At 34.5% G+C, this 26,022-nt stretch overlaps 1 protein-coding gene across 1 annotated transcript in view; it reads left to right on the top strand.

Moving 5' to 3' along the window:
• The window catches only part of megf6a (multiple EGF-like-domains 6a), a 53,420-nt gene that overhangs the window by 2,899 nt on the left and 24,499 nt on the right, over positions 1 to 26,022 (top strand). Inside the window, exons 2-12 of the mRNA XM_073823020.1 lie at positions 5,300 to 5,422; positions 11,473 to 11,598; positions 15,171 to 15,293; positions 15,719 to 15,841; positions 19,532 to 19,669; positions 20,016 to 20,138; positions 20,281 to 20,403; positions 21,890 to 22,057; positions 22,135 to 22,266; positions 22,987 to 23,115; positions 25,631 to 25,759. Coding sequence (XP_073679121.1) covers positions 5,300 to 5,422; positions 11,473 to 11,598; positions 15,171 to 15,293; positions 15,719 to 15,841; positions 19,532 to 19,669; positions 20,016 to 20,138; positions 20,281 to 20,403; positions 21,890 to 22,057; positions 22,135 to 22,266; positions 22,987 to 23,115; positions 25,631 to 25,759 — 1,437 coding nt within the window. The remainder of the gene's footprint in view (positions 1 to 5,299; positions 5,423 to 11,472; positions 11,599 to 15,170; positions 15,294 to 15,718; positions 15,842 to 19,531; positions 19,670 to 20,015; positions 20,139 to 20,280; positions 20,404 to 21,889; positions 22,058 to 22,134; positions 22,267 to 22,986; positions 23,116 to 25,630; positions 25,760 to 26,022) is intronic.

Here is a 26,022-nt window from a genome sequence, read left to right as displayed (position 1 = left end):
AAGGGACAGGAGTTTAAAGGAGAAGTTCACTTCCAGAGCAAAAAGAAAAGCTCTTTTCTAAAACGCGATAAATGCCAAATTTAAAAAAAAATGAGTTTGTTATGCCATTTTGCTGTGTACTGAACCTATTCACTGCTCCATCAATGTTTCATGCCAAATCGTTATATTTCCTGCAGCGATGTAGGATGATTTTGAAATTATTTTTGAAGTTGAGGGAGAAAATAAGATGGGAGTTTTTATACCCTAACTGTCTTGAACAGGAAAGAAACAGAATTCAAACTTGGGACACCATAGATGTCCACTATATGGAGAAAAATCCTGAAATGTTTACTTAAAAAAAAAAAAAAACAACAACAGCGTAATTTCTCTAAAACTGAAGAAAGAAAGACATGAACATCTTGGATGACAACAGGGTGAGTACATTATCTGTAAATTTTTGTTCTGGAAGTGAACTTCTCCTTTAATTACTGATTCTCATGTCGTTCCAAACCTGTGAGACCTGTGTTCATCTTTGAAACACAAATTAAGATATTTTTGCTGAAATCCAATAAAGGGTGCGGTGTGTGGTGCTGCTGACGCAGAAGCTGCCATTCTCTCTTAGTTTAGCGTTCTGGTTCAAATAAGTAAGGCTGGGCAAAAAATTGCAAGTCATCCTCTCTGGCAAAATCTTCTAACATGTTTACGAAGATTGTTTTATGTACAGCGTGTGTCATATTCTGCTTGTAAACAAGGTGCAGCACATCCAGGTTCTACGTCAGAACGTCAGTTCATGCGTCGTGGTACTCTCGTTAACGCATGACGAAGACTGACACGGAAGAGAAGATGTTGCTGAGTAAAGTTGTTATTTTTGTTTTCTTTGCGCACAAAAAGTATTCTCGTAGCTTTATAAAATTCATAAAAAGGTCTTACTATCCCTTTAATAAAAGTTGGCTGGCTATATATGCAGTAGATACGTGATTTTTATTTAAAATTTAGTGACGCATTACAAGAGAAAACAGAAAAAAAAAGCTGTGGGAAAAAAAGGTAGGAACTTCAACACTCAGAATGCACCAGACTTGATCCGTGAGAAAGTACATTGTAAAAAAAAATCTGTAAAATTTACGGTAAAAAAAACAGCAGCTGAAAAAATACAGCAGCAATGTTTTAAGTTTTACGCTTTTAACTAAAGTTAATAATAAGAAGAAACAGTTACTTCAACAAAAAAAAAATAAATCAAATTTAAAAAATGTAATGCAGGAAATTGTGGAAATGTCAATTTACTGTTATTCACTATAAATTTTAAGTTCTTTTTCACTTACAAAAACGGTATACTACCGTAAAATGACATGCAACGTCCAATTCAGTTTTTTTATCGTATATAGTAGGGAAACTTACTGTTAACCATTTAACAGGTTTTTACTGTAGCTTTTTACTGTTAAATTCACAGTCATTTTTTGCAGTGTGTACATTGTTTATTTACATATAGTACTAACATTATAGCAATCCAAAGCTGGTTGAAAGTCAGCGAACTTGCCCTTTAAACACAGACAGGAGAAAGTTCTTCATAAGTATTTGTGAAATTAACTAGCAATTTGTGAAATTGTGAAAAGTGAAAATTGTTTCACCTCAGTGTTTTTAAAATGCTATTTAGTCCTCTGTTTATGTTTTAATCAAGCATGTTTCCCTTGTGTCAGATAATTACTTGTTTGTTCTAAATCAAATATGGATTTCATCTAGTTCTTGGCTCTATTGTTACTACATTCCATTTGCAGTGTCGTTGTTTGTCTGGAGACAAAACAGAAATGATCCATCATTAGTAGCAGCTATTTAAACTGCATATTGAAATATTGAAAATCAGCCTATAGCCGTTGCTTTAACTGTCATCCAAATCTAAACCAGATTTGTTGTTACATGTCATTGTGGTTTAAATAATTAAGAGATAATATACAGCCAGCCACTCCGCTCCGCTCACCCTGAAGGGGTTTATTTTGGGATAATGACCAGCTGATTGAAAATTATCCCACTTATTTCATGGCTTCTTACCAAATAAATAAACAAAGAGATGACATTTAAATTTGTAGATTAGCTTTAAGCTTTTACGAATAAGAACAGTCCATTACAAAGAAGAAAACTATCCACTTATACAAGACATGATATTACAATACTGATGTGCTGTTATAATTATTATAAATCTTCAATCTAAAATACTTCTTCTGTGGTCTAGCATATTTAGTATATTATTCATACTGGGCTTTTATTTTTCTCTGCTCTGGGCTTGTTATTGCACTTAAACAAAGCACTTACATTGAAGAGAACTGCTCAGGGTTAGACGGTCTGTCTAAATGCCTGGTTTAAAGATTTAAGGTTCAGTCCTAATCAGTAAAACCACTGCAGTCAAGTGGACCATCACTTTCATCTTCCTGGCTAGTGGTTTGGCCGCTTAAGATTATAATTTAAGGCATGAATTATAAAAGCTAACCACGTTTTTATACTCATATGATCATCTGAAGATGAATGGTGCATTATAACTGGTCCCAAATTTTTCTCGCTTATATGAACTTAAAGGGATAGTTCACTCAAAAATGATAAAAATACTGTCATTAATGTCTCTCCCTTATGTTTTTTCCAAACCCGTAAGACCTTTGTTCATCTTCAGAACGCAAATTTTGACGAAATCCAAAAGCTTTCTGACCCAGACAGTAACGCAACTGACAAATTTAAGGCTTAGAAAGATAGTAAGGACATTGTTCATACATTAATTCTTCACAGGAGAGTATTTTAGAAATATAGGATTACTTGTGGAGTTTAGATTGGACTATGTAAAGTATAAATGAGTCTGATTTGCTTCAATTTATCTCCAAAATGTAAGCAGTTATGAGGGACACCTCATTATAGTTTACACTAACTCATACTTTGAATTATTCCCACCTTGGATTATTCTATATTTGACTTGCATCCAACAGCTAAAAGCCTCTCTGGCTCGACAGGAACTATATTTTAATGTATCGGTATCATTTGTTCTGGAAATAATTCTTGCTTACAGAGTATTGGCCATTCGGCTGTATCTTTTGGAAAGATAAGTGAAGCTATAGGGAAAGCAGATCTGTGAAGGGAGTATATGAATGGAGTAGTTAAAATAAAGATAAAAATGATGTCATTATTTAAACTCAAACCACTAATTCTCTCAGTGGAATACAAAATAAAAGTTTCTTTATAATAAATGCATTTCAATTTTATAGGGGGCCATTTTACAGAATTGGTCCGAACTGCTGTCCCACAACCAAAAAAAAAAAACACATTTAAAAAGCATTTGAGTATTCAAATCATAGATGTAAACATCAGTAAGCTTGTATATATATATATATATATATATATATATATATATATAAAATCATTATTTAGTGGGTACTTGCAATTGAGAGGTGGCTGTCCCGAAACCTAACCCCTAAATTTTAACTTATGAAAATTATATTGAAATCATTTTTGATTTTATTCCATTGTTTATTTCATTTATTCCATTGTAGCTTCAAAAGTATCTAAAATTGTCACTATTGAAACAGTCACGACCGAAACATTTGGTGAAGTTTCGATAGTGACATCTTTGTTTTTTGGGTGTTATCCCACAAAATTGTCACTACCGAAATACTCACAACTGAAACATTTGGTGAAGTTTCGATAGTGACATTTTGTTTTTTGGATGTTATCTCATAAAATTGTCACTATCGAAACTTCACCAAATGTTTCGGTTGTGAGTATTTCGGTAGTGACAATTTTATGGGATAACACCCAAAAAACAAAGATGTCACTATCGAAACTTCACCAAATGTTACGGTCGTGACTGTTTCAATAGTGACTGTTTCAATAGTGGTATCCCATAAAATTGTTACTACCGAAACAGTCACGACCAAAACATTTGGTGAAGTTTCGATAATAACATCTTTGTTTTTTGGGTGTTATCCCATAAAATTGTCACTATTGAAACAGTCACGACCAAAACACTTGGTGAAGTTTCGATAGTAAAACCTTTTTTTTTTGGGTGTTATCCTATAAAACTGTCACATATTTTACTGTTTCTGTAGTGACAAATTTAGGGAAGGACAAATATTCCAAAATATCTTTCTGAAAATACAATATGAGAATTAACTGCACGATTACTAGAAATGCATACCTTGGAAATTATACAATTTGCATACATACAAAATTTGCAAGACGTGTCCAACTCAACTTAAATTCTGTAGTATGGCCCATGTAACTTTTTTTTTAGTAGAAACAAACAGCAAACTAACATCTACTCCCTGTATCAGTTCCATGTGTATGTTTTGGAAGTTCATACTGATATTACAGACCCATATAATATCACTTTCGGTACATAAGTTGCAGCCCACAGCACAGAGCTCATAACTCACTCACTGACAAAATCTGCTGGCATTACAGTCTCTCACCAGCGGGGCTTTCACATCTTTCTTAGATCATCACTGCACCTGTACTAGACCTATCCATTATCTATTTAGCTCAGTAGGATCCACTAGGTCATGATTATAAATTAAGTGTGAACTTGGAGTAATGATGGTAGACTGTATTGGGTCAAACATGCATGCTTTTCCTTTCAAAATGTCAGATCTATTCAAACTCATTTAACTATTATACTGCTGCCATATTTTGACCTTTTAATGCACCATACATAGTTAACAAAAAATGAATCCTGTGCTCCAGATTGTCAGAATTGATCCATACCTGATAATTCTGCTATGGGAGTAGTTCTGTTACTGTAATTAAATGAAGCTTTGGTAATGCTACTTTAAAGGTCACAGTGATTGCAAGACATGGCCTGAGTCAGACAGGACACAAAAAGCGTATTCACTTAAAGATTCATTATGTGCAGATTACACATTTCCGCATTTTTCATAAGTGCACTTAATCAAATAACTTTTTAAGTTGCCTACAAACAGTTTTAAAGGGATAGTTCACTCAAAAATGACATACACACCCTCATGTATTATTTAATGGAGTTCTATGGAATGTCCCAATAACATATGAGTCTGTACAGACAAAATATTGGCTCAATTTTGTCTTACAAGCAAGTTTGATTTTGATTCTGCTGCCAGCTATTGATTTTGGAGGTTAGAGAGACTTCATTTACAAAGAAACTGAACAGCATCTGACAGCAAAATAAACGGTTTCGTGTATGCCTTGGAGTGGATAAATTAATTTAGGAAGTTAGAATGACTTACGCTTTGTTTTCTTAGGTGAACGCTTTGAAAACTAAGAATCAACCCACTTTCCAACTTGTGGCCTCATGTGTTTGCTTTTTCCCCCTCAGATATTGATGAGTGCCAGGTTCACAACGGAGGCTGCCAGCATAGGTGTGTGAACACCAGAGGCTCGTACTACTGCGAGTGCAACACGGGGTCTCGTCTGCACATTGACGGCCGCACCTGCATAGGTGAGTCGTTCAAGGGTCGTGAGAGGTCGCTGACAGACTGGCCTGCGTCCAAAGGTTTAGAGGCTGTAATCATCACGGCCTAAGAAAAATTTGCTTAGAGCGGGTTTCTCTTCAAAGCTAGCAAAGGTCTCCACCTTGAGCTCTGTGTATGAGAGGGAATCAAAGAGCCTCTTGTTTTCTTAATAGTGGAATGTTTGCTACTGTTCTGTTCTGTACTGTACAGGTCTTGTCATAGTGAGTTTGTGATCGACCTTTGAGACCAGACCAGGACTCAACTGTTCCCTTGCCAGGCCGGCTATCAAACCATCACATCCATCTATTCAAATGTGAATGTGGTGTAGAAGGGGTCAGGTGAAACCAAACAAAGCAAAAAAAGCCCAGTGTGAATGAAGAGCATATTAGTTTAGCTATTAGCGTTTGGATAGTGGTTTTGCTTTGCAAATATTCCAATAATAACAATGGATTTTGTATAGCACCATTCCAGAGCTGAGGAATTTTTTATAGAAGCTTTGAAAACATTAAACTAAACATAGTAAATGCAAATTCCGAACGAAGAGTCCAGTGAAATACTTCTTCATAGCCAATGCCATGCCATGAGTAATGTGCTTCATCTTCCAGCTGTTACGCCACATGTCAACTGAAAAAGTCTTTCATTTGGAAATTACTTGGAAATGGTATAGCTTTCTTTCCAAAAGTTTACATACACATTGCAGAATCTGTAAAATGTTAATTATTTTACTAAAATTAGATTGCTCATACAAAATGCATTATATTTTTTATTTAGTACTAACCTGAATAAGCTGTGTTTTTTTGTTTAGTGATAGTTGTTCATGGGTCCCTTGTTTGTCCCCGCTGTTCTCCAGAAAATCCTTCAGGTCCAACAAATTCTGTGGTTTTTCAGCATTTTTGTGTATTCAAACCCTTTCCAACAATGATTGTATAATTTTGAAATCCATCTTTTCACACTGAGGACAACTGAGGGACTCATTTGCAACTATTACAGAAAGTTCAAACGCTCACTGTGCTCCAGAGGGAAAATCAATGCATTAAGCCAGGGGTGTTAACTTTTGAACAGAATGAAATTTTATCTTATTTTGCCTAAATATCTTTTTTTTTTTCATTTAGTACTGCTCTTCAGAAGCTACAGAAGATAGTTACATGTTTCCCAGAAGACAAAATAAGTTAAATTTACCCTGATCTTCAAATTCAAAAAGTTTTCACCCCTCAGCTCTTAATCCATTGTGTTTCCTTCTGAAGCATCAGTGAGCACCTTCTGTAATAGTTGCAGTCCCTCAGTTGTCCTCAGTGTGAAAAGATGGATCTTATAATCACAGTCATTGTTGGAAAGGGTTCAAATACACAAAAATGCTGAAAAACCACAGAATTTGTGGGACCTGAAAACATCAGGCAGTTTAACTGCAACAACAACAACAACAACAAAAAAAAAAACACAGCTGTGGATCATTCAGGTAACAACACAGTATTAAGAATCAAGTGTATGTAAACTTTTGAACGGGGTAATTTTTATAAATTCAGCTATTATTTTCTCTTGTGGACTATATGTAAACGTCTTTTATGTGAAATATCTTATTCAGGTCAGTACTAAATAAAAAATAGCATGCATATTTTATTTGATTGCAACTTTATTTCAATTTAGTTTTAACAATAACAACACTGAAATGCTGTTGTATTTACTACAAAAAAACAAGTCAGGATTTTTTTTTTCTATCGTAATCAACTGCACATCACATATTCTGATGACTGAGCTCAACTTGTTTTGAACCTTGAACATTCCTTTTCATTTCCAAGGCAGTTTGACATAGAAAAACAGCAAATGACATTTATATTCCAGATGCATTCTTAGATCTGTTCACTTTGTTGAGAGTCTTATGCAGTAGCAGCGTGCCGTTCATTCTGTTTAGCTGAATCAGCAGCTAAATCTTTTTCCTTCCCAAGAGACCTGAAGAGTCCAGGGCTGTGAGCTCCAGTCAGGATTCGGACACGTTTATCACTTTTTTCCACTATCAAACCAATTCTTCTATAGAACCACAATCTAAGTGGGATGGAACACACTACTCGAATTAACCAGAAACAGATGCCCTAATTAATCAGTGAGGGTTTTATCCAGGATCATTTGGTTTTGGTTAACAGTAATTTGAGAAGTTGGTAATCTCGCTGATACCTCATGCCAGAAGCCTATTAAATTGTGAGTTACGACCGACAGATAAACCCTTAATTATTTCTAATTCACCCAAGGCTTTTCTGCCAAAAGAAATATTATCATTATCCTTCATTAGACACACTCTCTTAACCAAAATGTAAAGATTTTTCATTTTTTTCAACTACTTTCCCACTGCTTATCCTGTTTCAAGAAATTATTACTTTCATTTGCTAATTTATTTGAAGAGACAATTGTCTGATTATATAGGATTTTATATGACATTTTCAAATATGTTTTGGACAGTGTGCAAATATTATATGGAAGGACTTTTGAGGACAGAGGACTCACTCCTCTACACTGAGGATGAATGATATGCCTGTTGTGACAGTATACAGGTCCATCTCAATAAATTAGAATGTCATGGAAAAGTTCATTTATTTCAGTAATTTAACTCAAATTGTGAAACTCGTGTATTAAATAAATTCAATGCACACAGACTAAAGTAGTTTAAGTCTTTGGTTCTTTTAATTGTGATGATTTGGCTCACATTTAACAAAAAACAATCCTTTCAAGGCTGTGGTTCTCTCGGTTGGTTGTGTGTCTTTTCCTTCCACACTTTTTCCTTCCACTCAACATTCTGTTAACATGCTTGGATACAGCACTCTGTGAACAGCCAGCTTCTTTGGCAATGGATGTTTGTGGCTTACAGTACCCTCCTTGTGAAGGGTGTCAATGATTGTCTTCAGATCAGCAGTCTTCTCCATGATTGTGTAGCCTAGTGAACCAAACTGAGAGACCATGTTGAAGGTTCAGGAAACCTTTGCTGGTGTTTTGAGTTGATTAGCTGATTGGCTTGTCACCATATTCTAATTTGTTGAGATAGTGAATTGGTGGGTTTTGTTAAATGTGAGCCAAATCATCACAATTAAAAGAACCAAAGACTTAAACTACTTCAGTATGTGTGCATTGAATTAATTTAATACACAAGTTTCACAAGTTGAGTTGAATTACTGAAATAAATACATTCTAATTTATTGAGATGCACCTGTATATCTAGTCTCATTATTGAAATTTAGACTGTTCATTGAGGACGTTTGACAGCAAGTGTCTCCAGTGCCTTAAGATTTGTGGTTTGGAGCACTTTTTTGCAAAATTTGGAAATATATTAGTGATCCTCATTAGATCCTCAAAATGGCAGTACAATAGCAGACAATACACATCAGCTGGCCAGTGAATTGAGACTGCATTAACTGTCTGGAGTTCAACTGTAACCTTTGTCTGACCCAGTTTGATGATAGAGGTGAGTGAGCATTCACAGGAAAAGGGTGGGGAAGTCAGACTGAAAGGCCGCTGACATTAGGACATCATCCGCCTTCCACTGCATCATTAGAAACAAGATAATGAAAGAGTGAATGCACTGGTCTTCAGTCTGAAATCTTTCACATCTCAGGATTTGCTCCAAAGGCATCTCTGCTAGGCATTCATGATCTAAGATTACACATTACAGGTTACTGGTCATTCAGAGTTTATGTCAGTCCACAAACATTCACGCTGACCGTTTCCTTATCACCAGACCAGATGGCTTGTAAATAGTGCAGAACACAGCTCTTTAGTGGTATTTTACTGAATATTATGATTGGTTTCCATCCTGAGATGACTATCCTTTTTGAACGTCGCAGCATCGCCAAGCATCACAATCCAAACACTTGAGTACGATGAGAGACTGTTTGTTTTTCCATCAAAGCTTCATATCAGTCATCAGAGAAAAATGGTCCGGAACTGTTTTCACTAAATGATTCTGCTTCTGAAAATAATTGCTTGGTGCTATTTTGGATGATTAGTGAAGAATGCTTTTGACAGGATCATTCAATGAATGTTCCACATTCTCTTTTATTATTATTGGAGAAAATTTTTAGTTAAAGAGTGGATAATCTACAAACTTTCATAAAAATAGAAGTTTTTTTATGTAAAGCTTAAATTGATTCAGATCTGATCTTATTATATTCAGTAGGTTATATCATTGCATGAAACCAAGCAAATTGCACTGCAAGATAAACTGTCAAGTCAACTGAATGAATGCAGCTGTGGTGGTAGCATCGTTATGGGCTGCTTGTCTTTAGCAGGGCCAGGTGCTCAGTTATGACATAACAAAATGAAAATAAATTAAGATTAAAATAAATATTAACACGATTTTGAGCTAAACTATTGCCTTCTGCCAGAAAGCTGCCAGAAAGATGCAGCAAAAAAACAAATCCCACAGCCTTCTGAAACTGAAAATGTTTTTAGAAAGAAAGATCAGTGTTTTGGAATGGTGTTGGTGTCAGTAGACAGGCTTCAGATCTCTAACAAATCTGAGAACTGACCCACACCGAACTGTGAACTGTCTTCTTGCAATTTGAACTTTTCTGCAAGAAAAATAGGGATACAATGGTAAAATCCAGATGTGCTGTGTTGAGTCCAATATAAACAGAATTACTGATGTAATTAAAGCCAAAGGTGCTACCACAAAGTATTTTATAAAGTGAGTGCAAACTTATGCAAACAAAGTCCTGACAGTTTTAAATTATTTTCTTCCAAGAATAATACACTTGTTTTTCAGTTTAATGTTTTGCGCTGCAAGGTCTTTTTAAAGTGTAAAAAAGCCTGACAGGATTTAAATTTTAATGCACAGAATTTAATTTATTATCTGTGTAAAATACAATATATATACTCTACCAATCACAAGTTTTTGAAGATTTTTAATGTTTTTCAAAGAAGTCTCTTTTGCTCACCAAGCCTGCATTTGTTTGATCCAAAGTACAGCAAAAAAACAATAAAATTGTGAAATATTTTTACAATTTAAATAACTGTTTTCTATTTGGATATATTTTAAGATGTAATTTATACCTGTGATTTCGAAGATTTTTTAGCATCATTACTCCAGTCAAATGATCCTTCAGAAATCATTCTAATATTCTGATTTACTGCTCAAACAACATGTATTATTATTTTTATTATGTTGAAAACAGCTGAGTAGATTTTTTTTTCAGATTTCTTTGATGAATAATAAAGTTCAGAAGAACAGCATTCATCTGAAATAGTTGTTACCTGAATGATCCATAACTAGTGTTTTTTTGTTTTGTTTTGTTTAGTAATAGTTGTTTATGAGTCCCTTGTTTGTCCTGAACAGTTAAACTACCAGCTGTTCTTCAGAAAAATCCTTCAGGGCCCACAAATTCTTTGGTTTTTCAGCACTTTTGTGTATTTGAACCCTTTCCAACAATGACTGTATGATTTTGAGATCCATCTTTTTAAACTGAGGACAACTGAGGGACTCATATGCAACTATTACCGAAGGTTCAAACGCTCACTGATGCTCCAGAAGGAAGCACGATGCATTAAGAGCCGGGGGGGGGGGGGGGGGTGAAAACTTTTGGAATTTGAAGATCAAGGTAAATTTAACTTATTTTGTCTTCTGGGAAATATGTAAGTATCTTCTGTAGCTTCTGTAGCTTCTAGTACTAAATAAGGTAAATAAGAAAAATGTACACATCTTCATTCTGTTCAAAAGTTAACACCTCCAAGCTCAAATACACAAAAATGATGCAAAAAACAAAGAATTTGTGCGACATGGAGCATTTTTTTTTAAAGAACAGAGGGCACTTTAACTGTTCAGGAAAAACAAGGGACTCATGAACAAAAAAAAAAAATCCATATCTGTGGATCATTCAAGTTACAACACAGTAACACAACAGTCTTTTATGTGAAATATCTTATTCAGGTCATTACTAAATAAAAAATAACATGCATTTTGTAGATTCTGCAAGGTGTATGTAAACTTTTGACTTCAACTGTATAAAAATATATAAAAACTTAACGTTGTTTCATTTATTCCTTATTCCTTCCTCAGCTGTCCTATCCTGTGCAGTGAACAATGGAGGCTGTGAGCACGAATGTGTCCAACTTTCCCCAGGTCACTTCCAGTGCCGCTGCAGACGTGGGTACCAGCTCACAGCTGATGGCAAGCGCTGCAGACGTGAGTCATGCCCTTTATTTATTTGTTAATTTAATTTAATTCCGATCATAACAAACTCTTGACAAATGAAAACAATGTGTGTTCTACAATCAGCTGAAAATATCAAACATGTTAAAAAATTTGAATCTGTCAACCAGCCTTTAGTGATGCTCAATTTTGTTGAGTTTGCAAAGAAGATGCAGAAAATCTACCAAACTTAATACCAGATGTTGCTTTTTTACTGTTTCGAAAGATCAAGACTCCATGTTCAATTTACTATAACAGTTAATATTGTGGTTGCTTCATTTTTTTGTACAGTAGTCATAATATAAGACTTAAGTACAGTAATCAGACATCAAATATGATATGTTTTGGTTCCTAGACCAGTGCTAACCAGTCTGGTCCAGTATGGAAGTTTATGTTGGTCAAAGCTGGTTGTTTCAGCAGGGTGTAGAAGCAGTTATTTTTGTTGCTTATTTAAACTCTTTACCTTCTAAAAGTTTTGTTATGTTCATGACGTAGTCCATAAAATGTCCCAGCAGTGCATATTGCATGCTGTTAGTCACAGCATGGTCTAAGGCTATATCATAAAGTCAGTATGTAGCTCTTGGATGTATAGATAGAAGGGTTCTTGGCGGAAAGGTAGAAACTAAAGAAAGTGATCAACATCTCTAAAACCCAGATGTGCTGTTTTCTCAGAGTTATTGGCCACTGACTTTAATACTTTAATACTTTGCTGTCTGTATCAGTTGGATTAGTGTATCATAACTGAGCAAATGCGGAGTCACAAAGAATGAATTTGTATATTTTTTCAAACATTGTTGCACCTCAAGAGCATTTACTAACCTAAATAACAGGGTCAAGGATTCCAGTAACTATGAACTTGAAAACAGACCTCAGTGCAGTGTGAGTCACTTGAACTGCAATATCTGAAACCGCTGTGCATTTTGGCCTGCTTTAAATAGCCGTTTTCACTGAGAAACTCTTGTATTATTCAGACTACAGCATCATCGGCTTGGCCAACACTGTGTCAATTCCAGAGTGTCTGCCAAAATTCACATTCACTGTACACAGCCCCACAGATCCAGTGTCCTGACACTCACCAGAGCCAATTGTTCCCCTATGAGTGTGACCACTGAGAGTTAGGTGAAGACAAGGGTAAAGAACAAGGGACAGAGAGAATGCGTATCTTATTGTGTAGCTAGTATCTGTCTGACACTGACAAAAAGCATGCTAGCATCTGGGTTCATGAGAGAGCGGTGGACAGTCCAATTCAGCAAATGGATAACATTGTGGTTTAACTGATTTCATATTGTTGTGATCAAAGTACAGAAGAATCTGGGACGAAAGTCTTTGTGCTGGTTTAATATTTAGTCAATCCGTAGAAATACTACTATGGCTGTGCAATACAGCGATGGTATCAGATGGTAATATCATAGTACATTGATTTGTAGCATGGCTAGAGATTATAAATAATTGTACAATTTACTGCAAATTGTTTATTTTCTGTTTACCTACCTAAAGTGAATCAAAATTCTTGCATATTCGAAGAAATAGTTTACTGCTGTGTTAAAAAATAAGGTGGATATTACCACAAACAGCATTGTGATACTGCTTTTATACAAAAGTTAAATAAAATTAATATTGAATAACTTAGAATAATGTTGCAAGTTCAGGGCCCTGTGATTTGGGAATCCAGTCATAAAAATGGAATTTACTGTATTACGTTGAATGTCACGGAATTTGCCCAATTTGGGATGAATAAATCAAAAGTAGATCAGTACACTTAAATCAAAATGTGATATAGACTAGTGTCTGTCAATATTAAGCCACAAAAATACTGTTTAAATACAAACCTACATGTTCTGCATTTCTCTGTTTGAATGAATGCCGCATGACTGTGAATGACTGAAGCGCATGACACTTGTGGCGTTTTCAGCCTCTGCTGCCATAATATGAGTATATGAACACAAAATCAATCTCTAGAACTGCTCTGAAAGTCACTTCGTGAGCATTTTACCGTTTCTTTTGAGAAAAATTATATACAAACAGAAACTACAAGGTCTTCACAGCAAGTCGTCAAAATAAAGGTTTAGTTTAACTTGAAGAAATTGTGACGGAAATATATTACTTAATGTAATGATAGTACTACTGATAATAATAATTATAAAATGATTATTAAAACATTATTTTTGAAAGGAATATTTACCAGAAAGTTATTTACCAGAATTAATTTATCAGAAAAATGTAAATACACAACAGAGTATTTCTGAAATAAAGAAAGACGAAAAATAATATTAAATTAATTCTTTATAAAAAAATCAGTTAATTAGACATGCTTGTTATTATTACAATTTAATGAACAATTTAAATTGAATCCAGAAAAGTAATGGAAACACAGAATCAGGTAAAAATAAAACTGAATTTGAAAAAAAAAAACGTATTTTATAGATCTTTAAAAAGGTCATTTTTGTTAAACTTTTAATAAATTGTTGGTAAGTTGTATGAGTTTCATGGTTTTTAATTCATTAGACATGCTTTTTTAAGAATTATTTTTAATTTAACCATTAAAACAGAGTTTAGAAAAATGAAAATGAAAATGAAGACGAAATAGGAAAAAAATGGAATTTGAATAAAAATAAAACGTTTTTTGAAAAATAAAAATATTATATGGCCCTACTAGTTCATTTTTATTGACGTACTGGTTAATGCATATTGTCAGTTGTTGTTTTTTTTGTTTTTTTTGACAGTTGACCTGCCAATTAAAAGAGTTCAACATGAAGTTAAAGCAGAATTAAAAGTTATACATCTCTGAGCAAGACACAGTAATGATGTGAATCCGTGATTTTGAACAAATCGCTCAAGTGAATGATTCAATGACTTGGTCATAAAGACAGAAATCTCATAGGTACTGCATCCATTCTTTAATAAATCATTGTCAAATGAGTCAGTTAAGCTAACGAATCAATGATTCATTCATAAAGACAGTCACATTTGTTGCCACCAACTGGTGTAATTTGCAATCTGCAGAAAGAGTCACTGAAAAATTCTCACACACCCTGACAAGTAGAGTGAAAAGTGTATCAGCAATGAATATCATATTCACAGTATTTATATGGTGCTCCAAAGGTAGTACTTCTTCTAAAAGATGAAATTACCTTGGTAATAAGTTTTAGCACTTAGTTAATGTATAATTTTCTTTGGTTTTGAACCAAATGACCCCGATTTGCTCATCCAAATCTATAAAAATGTGTTGAAAGCTAAGTTTATGGCTGGCATAAACCTGACATTATTTGTTGCTGTCTGATGTAGTATATCACGCCATACATTAAAAACACATTTTTTCCTTTTTGTGTTTGTTCTGGATAAAATCTGTCCTCCAAAGGGTCTCAAAATTGCATTGTATATGTATGATGTGTTTTTTGTCATAATGTGACTGTGGCAACAGAGCTGGCCAGAGAAGTATTGGAATTCAGATGCAGAAATTATGTATGTGTATTACATAGACTGTGTCGACAAGATAATGAGAGTTTGTGTGCGTCAGGGAGACTTCCAGTGAAAAGACTTATAAGATCTGACGGCATGTGTTTCAGTGAGGAACCCATGTGCGGAGAGGAACGGCGGCTGCATGCACTTATGTCGCAGTGATGGCGGTCATGCAGTGTGCAGCTGTCACCAAGGCTTCACACTGGCCCCCAACCAGAAGAACTGTGAAGGTAAACGCTTCTGACAGCAGCACTGAAGAGCTGTTCCACCACGCTAAGGTTTAGTTACACTGTCATGGAAAGTATTAAATTCTTTCTCATCTGCTGGATCCTCTTTTTCCAAAGTTTTTAAAGAAGGTTCTCTGGTGTGAGAACAGTGAAAGCACTGTTTGATTAGATGGCTGAAAGCTGTAAAACATGGATCATCTTCTTAGTAGACAGTGAGCAGAGATTTCCACTCTGAAGTCATGATGGAACCAGTTAGCGCTTGAGAGGTTGCATTCATTGATTTTCATTTAAGTGATTGTATGAGGCAGATATTTCTGTTTTTAAGCATTAAAGTGACTCAACAAATCCACAGTTGGATTCTTGTCTAATTAGATGTCTGCATAAATAGAAAAAGGCATCACCAGTAAATTGTAATTGGTGTGTTTCAGATGTCGATGAGTGTGACACGGGATCGGCGGCATGTGCTCACAGTTGCCGAAACACTCCAGGCTCTTTCACATGCTTCTGTAATCCTGGATACGAGCTGGGCTCTGATGGCAGGAAATGCTACCGTGAGTTACGTTTCACTTAATTCACTTATAAACATGGTTCAGAGAAGCACAGAAACTCAAAAGTAGGGATTAGTGGGTCAAGTGTGAAGTATTGATACTTTCAATAATTATTTTACATATTATATTACAAGTGATAACTATATATAGTGATTTAACTACAATATCAATACCATATGGATAGTTCACCCAAAAATGAAAATTTGATGTTTATCTGCTTACCCCCAGGACATCCAAGATGTATGTGACTTTGTTTCTTCAGCAGAACGCAACAAAAGATTTTTAACTCAAACCGTTGCAGTCTGTCAATCATATAATGGCAGTCAATGGGACCCACGGCTTTGAGAGTCAAAAAATCATACACAGACAAAACCAAATTAAACCCTGCGGCTTGTGACAATAAGTTGAGGTCTGAACACACAAAACAATCGGTCTATGCAAGAAACTGAACAGTATTTATATAATTTTTTATGCCAATTTTTGAGCCTGATCGACTGAAGTTATGGTTGCTTGCTTTTTCTCTTCTTTTTCCCGGCTGTTGTGAATGTGCTCAGGACAGTTGGACATTGCGGTGAATCAGAGGTAAAAATGATATAAATACTGTTCAGTTTCTTGCACAGACCGAATGTTTTGTGTGTTAAGACCTCAATGTATTGTTACGAGCCGCAGGGTTTAATTTGGTTTCGTCTGTGTATGTTTTTTTGACTTTCCGAGCTGTGGGCCCCATTGACTGCCATTATATGGCTGACAGACTGCAATGGTTTGAGTTAAAAATCATTGTTTGTGTTCTGCTGAAGAAACAAAATCACCTACATCTTGGATGCCCTGGGGGTAAGCAGATAAACATTTTTTGGCTCAAAATTTTGGCTTTGGTAAGTTTAGTGTTGAATGTTTTTTAAAAATATGTTCATGCTTTTATATGATCAAAAATACAATAAAATCTAAATATTTTGAAATAATATTACAGTTCGAAACTACTGAGTATGCCTTAAAATGTAATTTTCTGTCTTCCTGTGATGGCAAATCTGAGCAATTTGGAGTCATTACTCCAGTCTTCAATGTCACATGATACTTTAGAAATCATTCTAATATTATAATTGATTATCATCAATGTTAATATCAGTATTTTTGTGCAACCAGTGAATTTTTAAAGGATTCTTAAAGAGTAATTCTAAAGAACAGCATTGTAATTTTATAAATATCTTTAATGTCACTTTGATTAATTGAATGCATCCTTGCTGAATAAAAGCATTAATTTCATTAGAATCTTACCAACCATAAACCTTAGAATGGTAGTGTATATTATTTGTTTAGCAGTCAAATAATTAATGAGTGACAAAAATGAACTGTATTAGTGAATGATTTTAGGATAGAAACTTACCTAAACATGCACTAAACTTCTGAAACACAAGCTTTGAAGTTAAAGGGACAGTTCACCCAAAAATGAGAATTCTCTCATTAATTACTCACCCTCATGTCATTCCAAACCCGTAAGACCTTCATTCATTTTTGATGAAATCCGAGAGCTCTGAAAGGTAGTAAGGACTTCATTAAAATACTCCATGTGATATCAAAAGAGAAGAATTTGTTGAATAAATCTTTATTTTTGTTTTCTTTTCTCACAAAAAATATTCTTGTACTTCTGTAGTTTATCTGTTTCATTTAGCTTAGTTTATTGTTGAGGAGAAAGCCTTGAACCTATATCAGTGTAGAAGATTGTTGTAATTTAAACTGGGCCATTCTGTATCAACTCAAATGTTTGAAAGTTAGACATATATAGCGATGAAAGCCAAAATACTAAATGTCATGGATATATATTTCTTGAGTCATCCAGTATTTTGTAGGGGGGGTCAAATGGCAATTTTCACCCGAGATTCAGAGCCAAATTATAAGGGGGTAAAAATGACTTCAGAAAGCTGGCAGCATCATAATGTTATTTCTACACAGAGATTGGTAGGTCTGTTACTAAAATCCGTTGACTTTAGCCATATTTGTTGCATTATGTGCCAATGATGACTAATAAAAAATAGGAAAACAGCACTTTTTTCTCCAAAGTTTGCATGCCTGTAACTCAAGAAGTATATCCTAATGCACTTTTAGATATTGGGTCTTAAAAAACGTTCCTTTTGACATCTTCATTGTTAAGGCCCTGTAGTTGAAGTGAAAAGTTTACATACACCTTGCAGAATCTCGTTCACATATAGTCCAAAAGAGAAAATAATAGTTTACAAAAGTTTACATACACTTGATTCTTAATACTGTGTTCTTACCTGAATGATCCAAAATCATTCAGGTCCCACAAATTCCTTGGTTTTTCAGCATTTTAGTGTATTTGAACCTTTCCAACAATGATTTTGAAATCCATATTTTCACATTTTTTTGACTGAACAATTTCTAAGTGCCACAAATATTATTTTTCCAAAGTTTGCGTGCCTATAACTCAAGAAGTATTAAATATATCACAATATGATTTTAGATTCCAGTTCTTAATAAACTTTTCTTTAGGAATCTTTATTTTCAATGCCCTGCATCGTTCAATCACAAAGATATGGGGATCTCAGTGACGTTCGATATCCAGATTGGTTAGTGGTTGAAAACCAAATATTGGTCACTTTATATAAAGCAGATACCTCATGTCTTGATCATGTCTGAAGAATAAATAATGTTGAAATTACAATTGTATGTTGTTTTCCTCTATCAAAACAATTGTATAGGACATGCCTGTTTAAATGTCATAAATATATATTTTCCAAAAGTTGTCCTAATATGGTTTGTGACTCTGAACCACAAAATCAGTCATAAGTAGCACAGGTATATTTGTAGCAATAGCTAACAATACATGGGTCAAAATTATTAATTTTTCTTTTATGCCAAAAATCATTAGGATATTAAGTAAAGATCATGTTCCATGAACATATTTAGTAAGTTTTCTTCCATAAATATATCAAAACTTAAATTTTAATTAGTTATACGCATTGCTATAAACGTCTTTTGGACAACTTTAAAGGCAATTTTCTCAATAATTAGATTCCCTCAGATTGCTGATTTTCAAATAGTTTTATCTCGGCCAAATATTGTCCTATCCTAACAAACCATAAATTAATGGAAAGCTTATTTATTCTGGATTCTGGATCTGAAGCTAAAGACTTATGACTGGTTTTGATGACTTGATGACCTATGACTGGTTTTGTAGTCCAGGGTCACATTTTAGATTCTGGTTCCTAAAAAACTTTTCTTTTGGAATCCCTATTTTTACCCCCTTGTAATTTGGCTCTGAATCTCAGGTGAAAATTGCCATTTTGGCCCCCCCTCTACAAAATAGTGGATTCATCCATGACATTTAATATTTGGCTTTCATCACTATACATGTCTATCTTTCTTCAAAAAAAATTATTAGCAAAATCAAATATTTGAGCCGTGGACGTTTTCGAAATTTGTTTAATTTGACACAGAATCACCCAGTTGGTAAAAAGAAAACTATTTATTCTTATTGGTATCAATATCAGCAATAATTTTCTTGCACTTGATATCGGATTATTAACTACAATGAACATGGTCCATTAACATTGGACAACCAGAAGGTTTGACAAAGTTTGAAATTAAATGACACCTTTAACTAATGCAGTGACATTTCATGCTATGTTCATAATCATTTTTTGAACATGGTTTCTTTTTGTTATTCACTCCCTGTAGGTATTGAAATGGAGATTGTTAATAGTTGTGACTCTGATAACGGTGGCTGTTCACATCACTGTCTGCACGGCACGCGTGGACCCGTTTGCAGCTGTAACAAGGGCTATCAGCTCGCGGAGGACCTCAAAAACTGTTTGGGTGAGTGTGCAGGTGTACAGACGGAATCATAAATTAGTTTTACAAAATAATTCCAATGAAGTCCATGTCTTGGATTCAGCATGCATCCAGCTGCACTGATTAACCTTTAAAATCATCATTCATTCCTCAAACAATATTAATGACTATTTCCTGCAAAAGCAAATGTCAGCCAGCTGGATCTTAGCAGGCTTGAGTTTTTTTTTTTTTGTCTGTGCCCTGAAGGTTCTCTCCAAAAAACAACTCCTCTGCATAACTGGAAATTTGCTTATATAAATATTTGGTCCTAATACATGCCGATGGCTCGTGGCCTCATTCCCTGTACTGTTTTTTTTTTTTTTTGCTGTAGATCTGGAAGAATGTGAGGAGGGAACTTCATGCTGTGAGCAGGACTGTACAAACTACCCTGGAGGTTATGAGTGCTACTGCAGGGCAGGATACAGACTCAACGCTGATGGATGTGGATGTGACGGTACTTCACGAACTGTTTACTGCTGATTGACTATTAAGCAGCGAGGAGACATATTAGTTACTGCCAATGTGCTGTGATAATAAACAGCACTAGTTACATCACAGTGCAGTCACATTGTGTTGTGTTTTCCACTGGTTTCTAGATGTGGATGAGTGTCTGTCTGATAATGGGGGCTGCGAGCACACTTGTCAGAACACAGCTGGGTCCTATCACTGCTTCTGTGGGTTTGGAAACCGGCTTGCTGAAGATAGACACTCCTGTATTCGTAAGTACACCGTGGGGGGCACAGTGGATATCAGTTACTGTATGTGGTATGCATTAGGACTGCTTTATATGCAGCTTTCTAGAACACTTGATCCTGATTGGTCAGTTGCAACATTCTGTGGTCAAATCTGTAAGGGATAATGTACTGTACAGGTATCTGGCCATTTTTGCAACATAAACCCTGTTGCGAAGGGGTTTGTTTGTGATAACAATCAGCTGACTGTACATGATCTCTTATTTCATGGGTTCTTAACAAGTAAGTAATTATTTATTTTAGTTTTTATTTTATTATTTTTTTATTTGATTTCATTATGTTTTTATTTCATTTTATTTTATTAAATGTTGCTATTTTTATTTTATTATTAATAATTATTTTATTACATTTCATTTAATTTTATTATTTTTATTATTTTGTATTTTATTCCATTATATTTTTTTATTTCATTTTATTTTTTATTTTATTCCTTTCATTTAATTTGATTATTTGTTGATATTATTAAATTTCATTTTGTTTTATTTTATTTAATTGTATTATTTTTTTAATTTTATTTAAATTTTCAAATTTTTCATTATTTTTATTATTTTATTTAATTTTATTTTTTATTTCATTCAAAAAAGTTAATTATTTTTTTATTTTATTTATTACTTTTATTTTTATGTTATTATTTTTTATTTCATTTAATTTCATTCAATTTATTTTAATGTTATTTTATTATTTTATTTCATTTAATTTAATTCAATTTATTTTTATTTTATTTATTTCATTTATTTTTTTATTTTATTTCATTTAATTTTATTGTTTTATTTCATTTCATTTTATTATTTGTTTATTTTACTTTATTTAATTTTATTTAATTTTATTGTGTCTTATTTCATTTCATTTTATTTGTATTATTTTATTTTATTATGTTTTTATTATTTTTTATTTTATGTCATTTTATTTCATATTGTTTTATTTAATTTATTTTATTTAATTCAAAAAAAGTTAATTATTTTTTTCAAATAAACAGGGTCCATCGTACAAAAACACTTGACCTTAAAAATGCCAACCAGTTAGAGTTGAGTATTTCAGACAACTATTTTTTATTATTATTTAATGTTTAGTGTTTATTTAATCATTCATATTATTGTAACAGCATAATGTGAAAGAAGTGTTGTTTGGTGGTCTGATTATCGTAGTTATATCTTTGTTTTTGTCATTATATATTTATATAGTTAATATTGTCATATGGGAAGACTAGCAACTACTTTGTAAAAGCTACTGATAATCTAAATAAAGAATGTGCATTTGGTATTTAATAAGTATGTAGTATAAGCATGATATTGTTCAGCCAGCTAATAAACCTATTCAGTATCATACAACATCTAATCATCCTGTCAAGGCATATTTTGTAATAATAACTGACATTATTACTTGCATAGTTGGTGTAACCGCAAGACAAAACTGGTCATGTCAAAATCATCTTCTTTCTCTCTGTTCTGTGTAGCTCTGGAGAGAGCGGTTGAGGAATTGTCCAGTCCAGTGGTGGTCGAGAGACCTCTACTTCATCTCACTCTCCTCCAGGACTACCCACAACCCCTGGAGCGCATTCACGACTATGAAGACGACGGCTTTGGAGAACTGCGGGCAGAAAGCACCGTCTCTGAGAAATTTGGTTTGTTGTTATGTCAAATGTTTTTATTTATTATTAGTGGCTCTTGCTTCTTGTTAACCTTACCTGTCTTGTCACAGTGTGCCTGAACGGGACATTTGGCCATGACTGCAGCCTGACATGTGATGACTGCTCTAACGGAGGACAGTGTAACTCTGACAGAGATGGTTGTGACTGCCCAGATGGTTGGACAGCGATCATTTGTAACCAGAGTGTGTATTTTATGCTATGTGCAACCATTAAGTTTGAGATTTTTAATATGTTTGAAAATCAGATGCAAAATTTACTTTTACATGGTGTTTGCATATAAATGTGTCCTAGCAGTGTGTGGACAAAAATCACTCCTTTTTTAATACCCAAAAAACCTAAACAGTCTCAATTATCAAGCTGTTTTGATTTTCTGAGCAGTATAACATCATACTACTCAGGCCCCGCCCTCGACCACTGATTGACAGTTCCGTATTAGCATATTTTTGCCCTCAGCAAGTTGTACGCTGTCCGCCATTTTCTTCGCGATGAAGCAGCTATAGCGACAACAATGTCTCGTAAGCAATGCAGAAGTTTTGTAGTTGGATGTAAAAGTGAACACAGAAGTCTTAATTTTCTTGAGGACGCAGTAAATTAGTTTTGTTTTTGATTGTAATGTGCCACCGAATACACAAAAAAACAGAGAGGGGCGGGGTGAGCTGTATCTCATTATCATTTAAAGAGTCATGCACCGAAACTGGTCGCTGTGAACAGGGCTGTTTTTGACAAGGTTAAAAGAGTGTTCTTTTACACAACCTTTGAGGAATTTTAACCAAAGTGTTCAACTTGTGAAAAACTTGTGTGGAATCTGATGTCTCCTTTAAGCTCACCAAGGCTGCATTTATTTATTGAAAAATGCAATACAAACAGTAATATTATGAAATATTTTATTTTGTCTGTTTTAGCCTGTCCAGAGGGAACATTTGGCAGAAACTGTTCCTTCACTTGTAAGTGCAAAAACGGTGGCACCTGTGACCCGATTAGCGGAAAATGCCGCTGCCCACCTGGAGTCAGTGGAGACCTGTGCCAGGATGGTGAGTGACTGTGAGATTACAGCATAAAATGAAACCATATCTGTGCCAAATCTGATGTTCCAATCACTGTTGGCGTGTTTAGATTAAATATGTCTTGTATCTCATGTCTCAAATTACATTCATACCATTTAAGTTCATGTTAATCTTTAATTTTAAGGTGCTTTATGTAATTTTTTGTCTGTACCAAAGCTTAAAAACACTGTAATACATTCACAGGTATTGAGGCTTCCTGATCTCAGGACAAAATGCCCCTGTGGGAACTTTTTTGCAAGATGCAAAATATGTACCAATAAGTACATATCAATGCAGTTTCCAACAGCAGTTTCCAACAGCAAGTACTTGTAATCGTTTTTGTACAGTTATGATTAGAGCTCCATATGTTTTATATTCCGGACGTAACAAACTTGCTCGGTAGCTCAACATGGAATTGGACTTAGGATGTGGAATCCTTGGATACAAATCCTGTGAAAAACATGACTCATGATGAAAGAGCAGTGATGAAGAGAGCGGTGAAAGATGAGGGAGCGAAAAACAAGCTAAAACGGCATGCTTGCGATTGTGTTTTTACGTCACATTCGCTTTTGTTCATACTATCGGGTAGATTTAGGTGTAGTGCAGATGGTACATTATTTTAAAACATCACAGAGCATTAGAGTTATAGCGCCACTCAGCGGACGTCTCAAGTCAGAACTGCGGTGACACAAAGAAAAACCAAAGTCACATAAAACGTACAATATGTACGTTCATCTGTTCCGGGGGGAAAAACTAATACTCTTTTAACGCTACTCAGTTGACATTTCACAATAATATCAGAAATATGCCACAAAACAGACATGGCAGTACATATTTCGCGTCTTGTGAAAAAGTTTCACAAGTGAAATATTTTCCTTTTTATTTTATTCTTTTTTATTCTTTTTTTTTTTTTTTTTAACTGTTGAAGCCCACTATATAAACAGTCAAATAAATAATTTAGGGTCTATCGTACAAAAATGCATGAATTTTTTTTTTATTTTCTCCATAAGATTAGGTTGTATTTAGGAAACATGCTAAGTTCACATACTTGTTTCTCCGAAAAACAACGCTACAGGTACAATTCAGTTATTCTACTGCGTTTTCTTTTTTTTAATTCATTTTCTTTTATTGTGTTTTATTTTATTTAAATTTTTTATTAATTCACAATTTTTTTTATTTGGGTGCCCTATGCTTGGTGGTCGTTTGGAGCATTTTTTGTTCGTTAAATATAAGTTTTTGATTTTTAAAGTAACGACCAAGCGGCCAGCAGCAGAGAATGAGTTGATCATATTGTGTTTGATCAATTTTGCCTTCTCAGATAATCACGACTTGCCTAAAATAAATATAGATCTAGGCCTAAAAGAGTTAAAGTATAAAACAATGTTCATTTCAACGTTAAAATAATATAAATGTGCGGTATTAGGCACAAATGCAATCATTTGTACGGAGAGCCGCTTTGCAGGACATGGAGGCGCCAGCGCAATCACTTGCATTTTTGCAGTGGAAACAATTGAAAATATTCCTCATTTTTGCTCATAAAGGTACGAGTAATACATTATTCGAAACTGTAAAGGGTCTACTTTTATTTGTGTGCACTCACAATATCAACAAAACGTTGCAAACGGTGCTTGAAACGTTGAAAACAAACATGATCCCTTCATGTCATCTCAACAGGAGTTCTTCTCAGCAAAACTCAGCAAATACATAACTCACAGACAAGATACATGTGTTTATAGAAAGCTTTAAATTATTACTTAACGAAATAGAACAAATCAGAAACAAAAACTATTTCATTATGTAGTCTGTAAAGATTAATTTTTCTCTAAAGGAGCGTCCAAAGAGGAAATGGCGGTCGGCAACTTCATCCTTGCTAGACACTGACTCAGAAAACACAAGCATTTTACCGTTTATTTTACAATAATTACCAATAGGATAAAACGCAGGCGGTGAATATAAACACTTTTATATTAGTTTAATGTTGAAATTAACATTGTTTTATACCTGAACTTGCTTTTGTATATCAACATGCTTTAGACATATTTTATTTGTTATTCATACTAGTAGCCTGTTATGATGATTTTTCACGACCCATTTTTTGGTGCCCCCCCCAGGCACTTGGTGCCCTACGCGCAGTGCATGGTGTGCGTGTGCGGAGCGCCGGCGCTGCCACTACCAGTTTGACTATAGTATTTTGACACCCGGGTTGCCAGTTGGTGAAAAACATAGCATATTGAAGCCATTGAAAACAGCAAACAAACTGGCTCAGAAGTCCCACATTCTAACCGACCTAAAAAGCCTTGGAATCTATCTGAAAAGCTCAATAAGTTGCAGCGTAAGGCTCGTTGTCAATTGCGCACATTTCTGTTTTGTGTCCTCAATCTGGCAACCCGCGTGAACAATATTTAGTATTTGGACTGCAGTACCCATTTCAACCACTTGCTGTCAAGATTACATATTGCATCTTTAAAGCTAGAGTGTGTAATTTTTATTCTGTGTTCTTCAGGCTGTCCAAAGGGACTATATGGAAAGCACTGCAACAAGAAATGTAACTGTGCTAATAACGGACGCTGCCATCGCACATATGGAGCCTGTCTGTGTGATCCAGGGCTCTACGGCAGGTTTTGTCACCTACGTAAGTCTGGCAGTAGCCTATATTAAACCAAAAGTGACTTAAAACTCCAGGAGATACTCGCACAGTGTGATTTACCAAAGTAGGACATGTTCCTGGATCAACATCTTTTCTGGACTTTCACAACATTCCTTTGAAGCAATCAAAACCCAAATCCTATTCCAAACCATATACCCATAAAATCAAAGGAAAAAGATACAGCGGGTCCAAATGTCTGAGACCGCTAATGAAAATGCTTTTATTTTGCCTTTTTTAGATAGGGTAAT

This window comes from Garra rufa, chromosome 18 (genome assembly GCF_049309525.1).
Source record: "Garra rufa chromosome 18, GarRuf1.0, whole genome shotgun sequence".
Taxonomy (NCBI): Eukaryota; Metazoa; Chordata; class Actinopteri; order Cypriniformes; family Cyprinidae; genus Garra; species Garra rufa.
The sequence above is the reverse complement of the archived record's forward strand: the minus strand, read 5'-3'. Positions and strand labels throughout refer to the sequence as shown.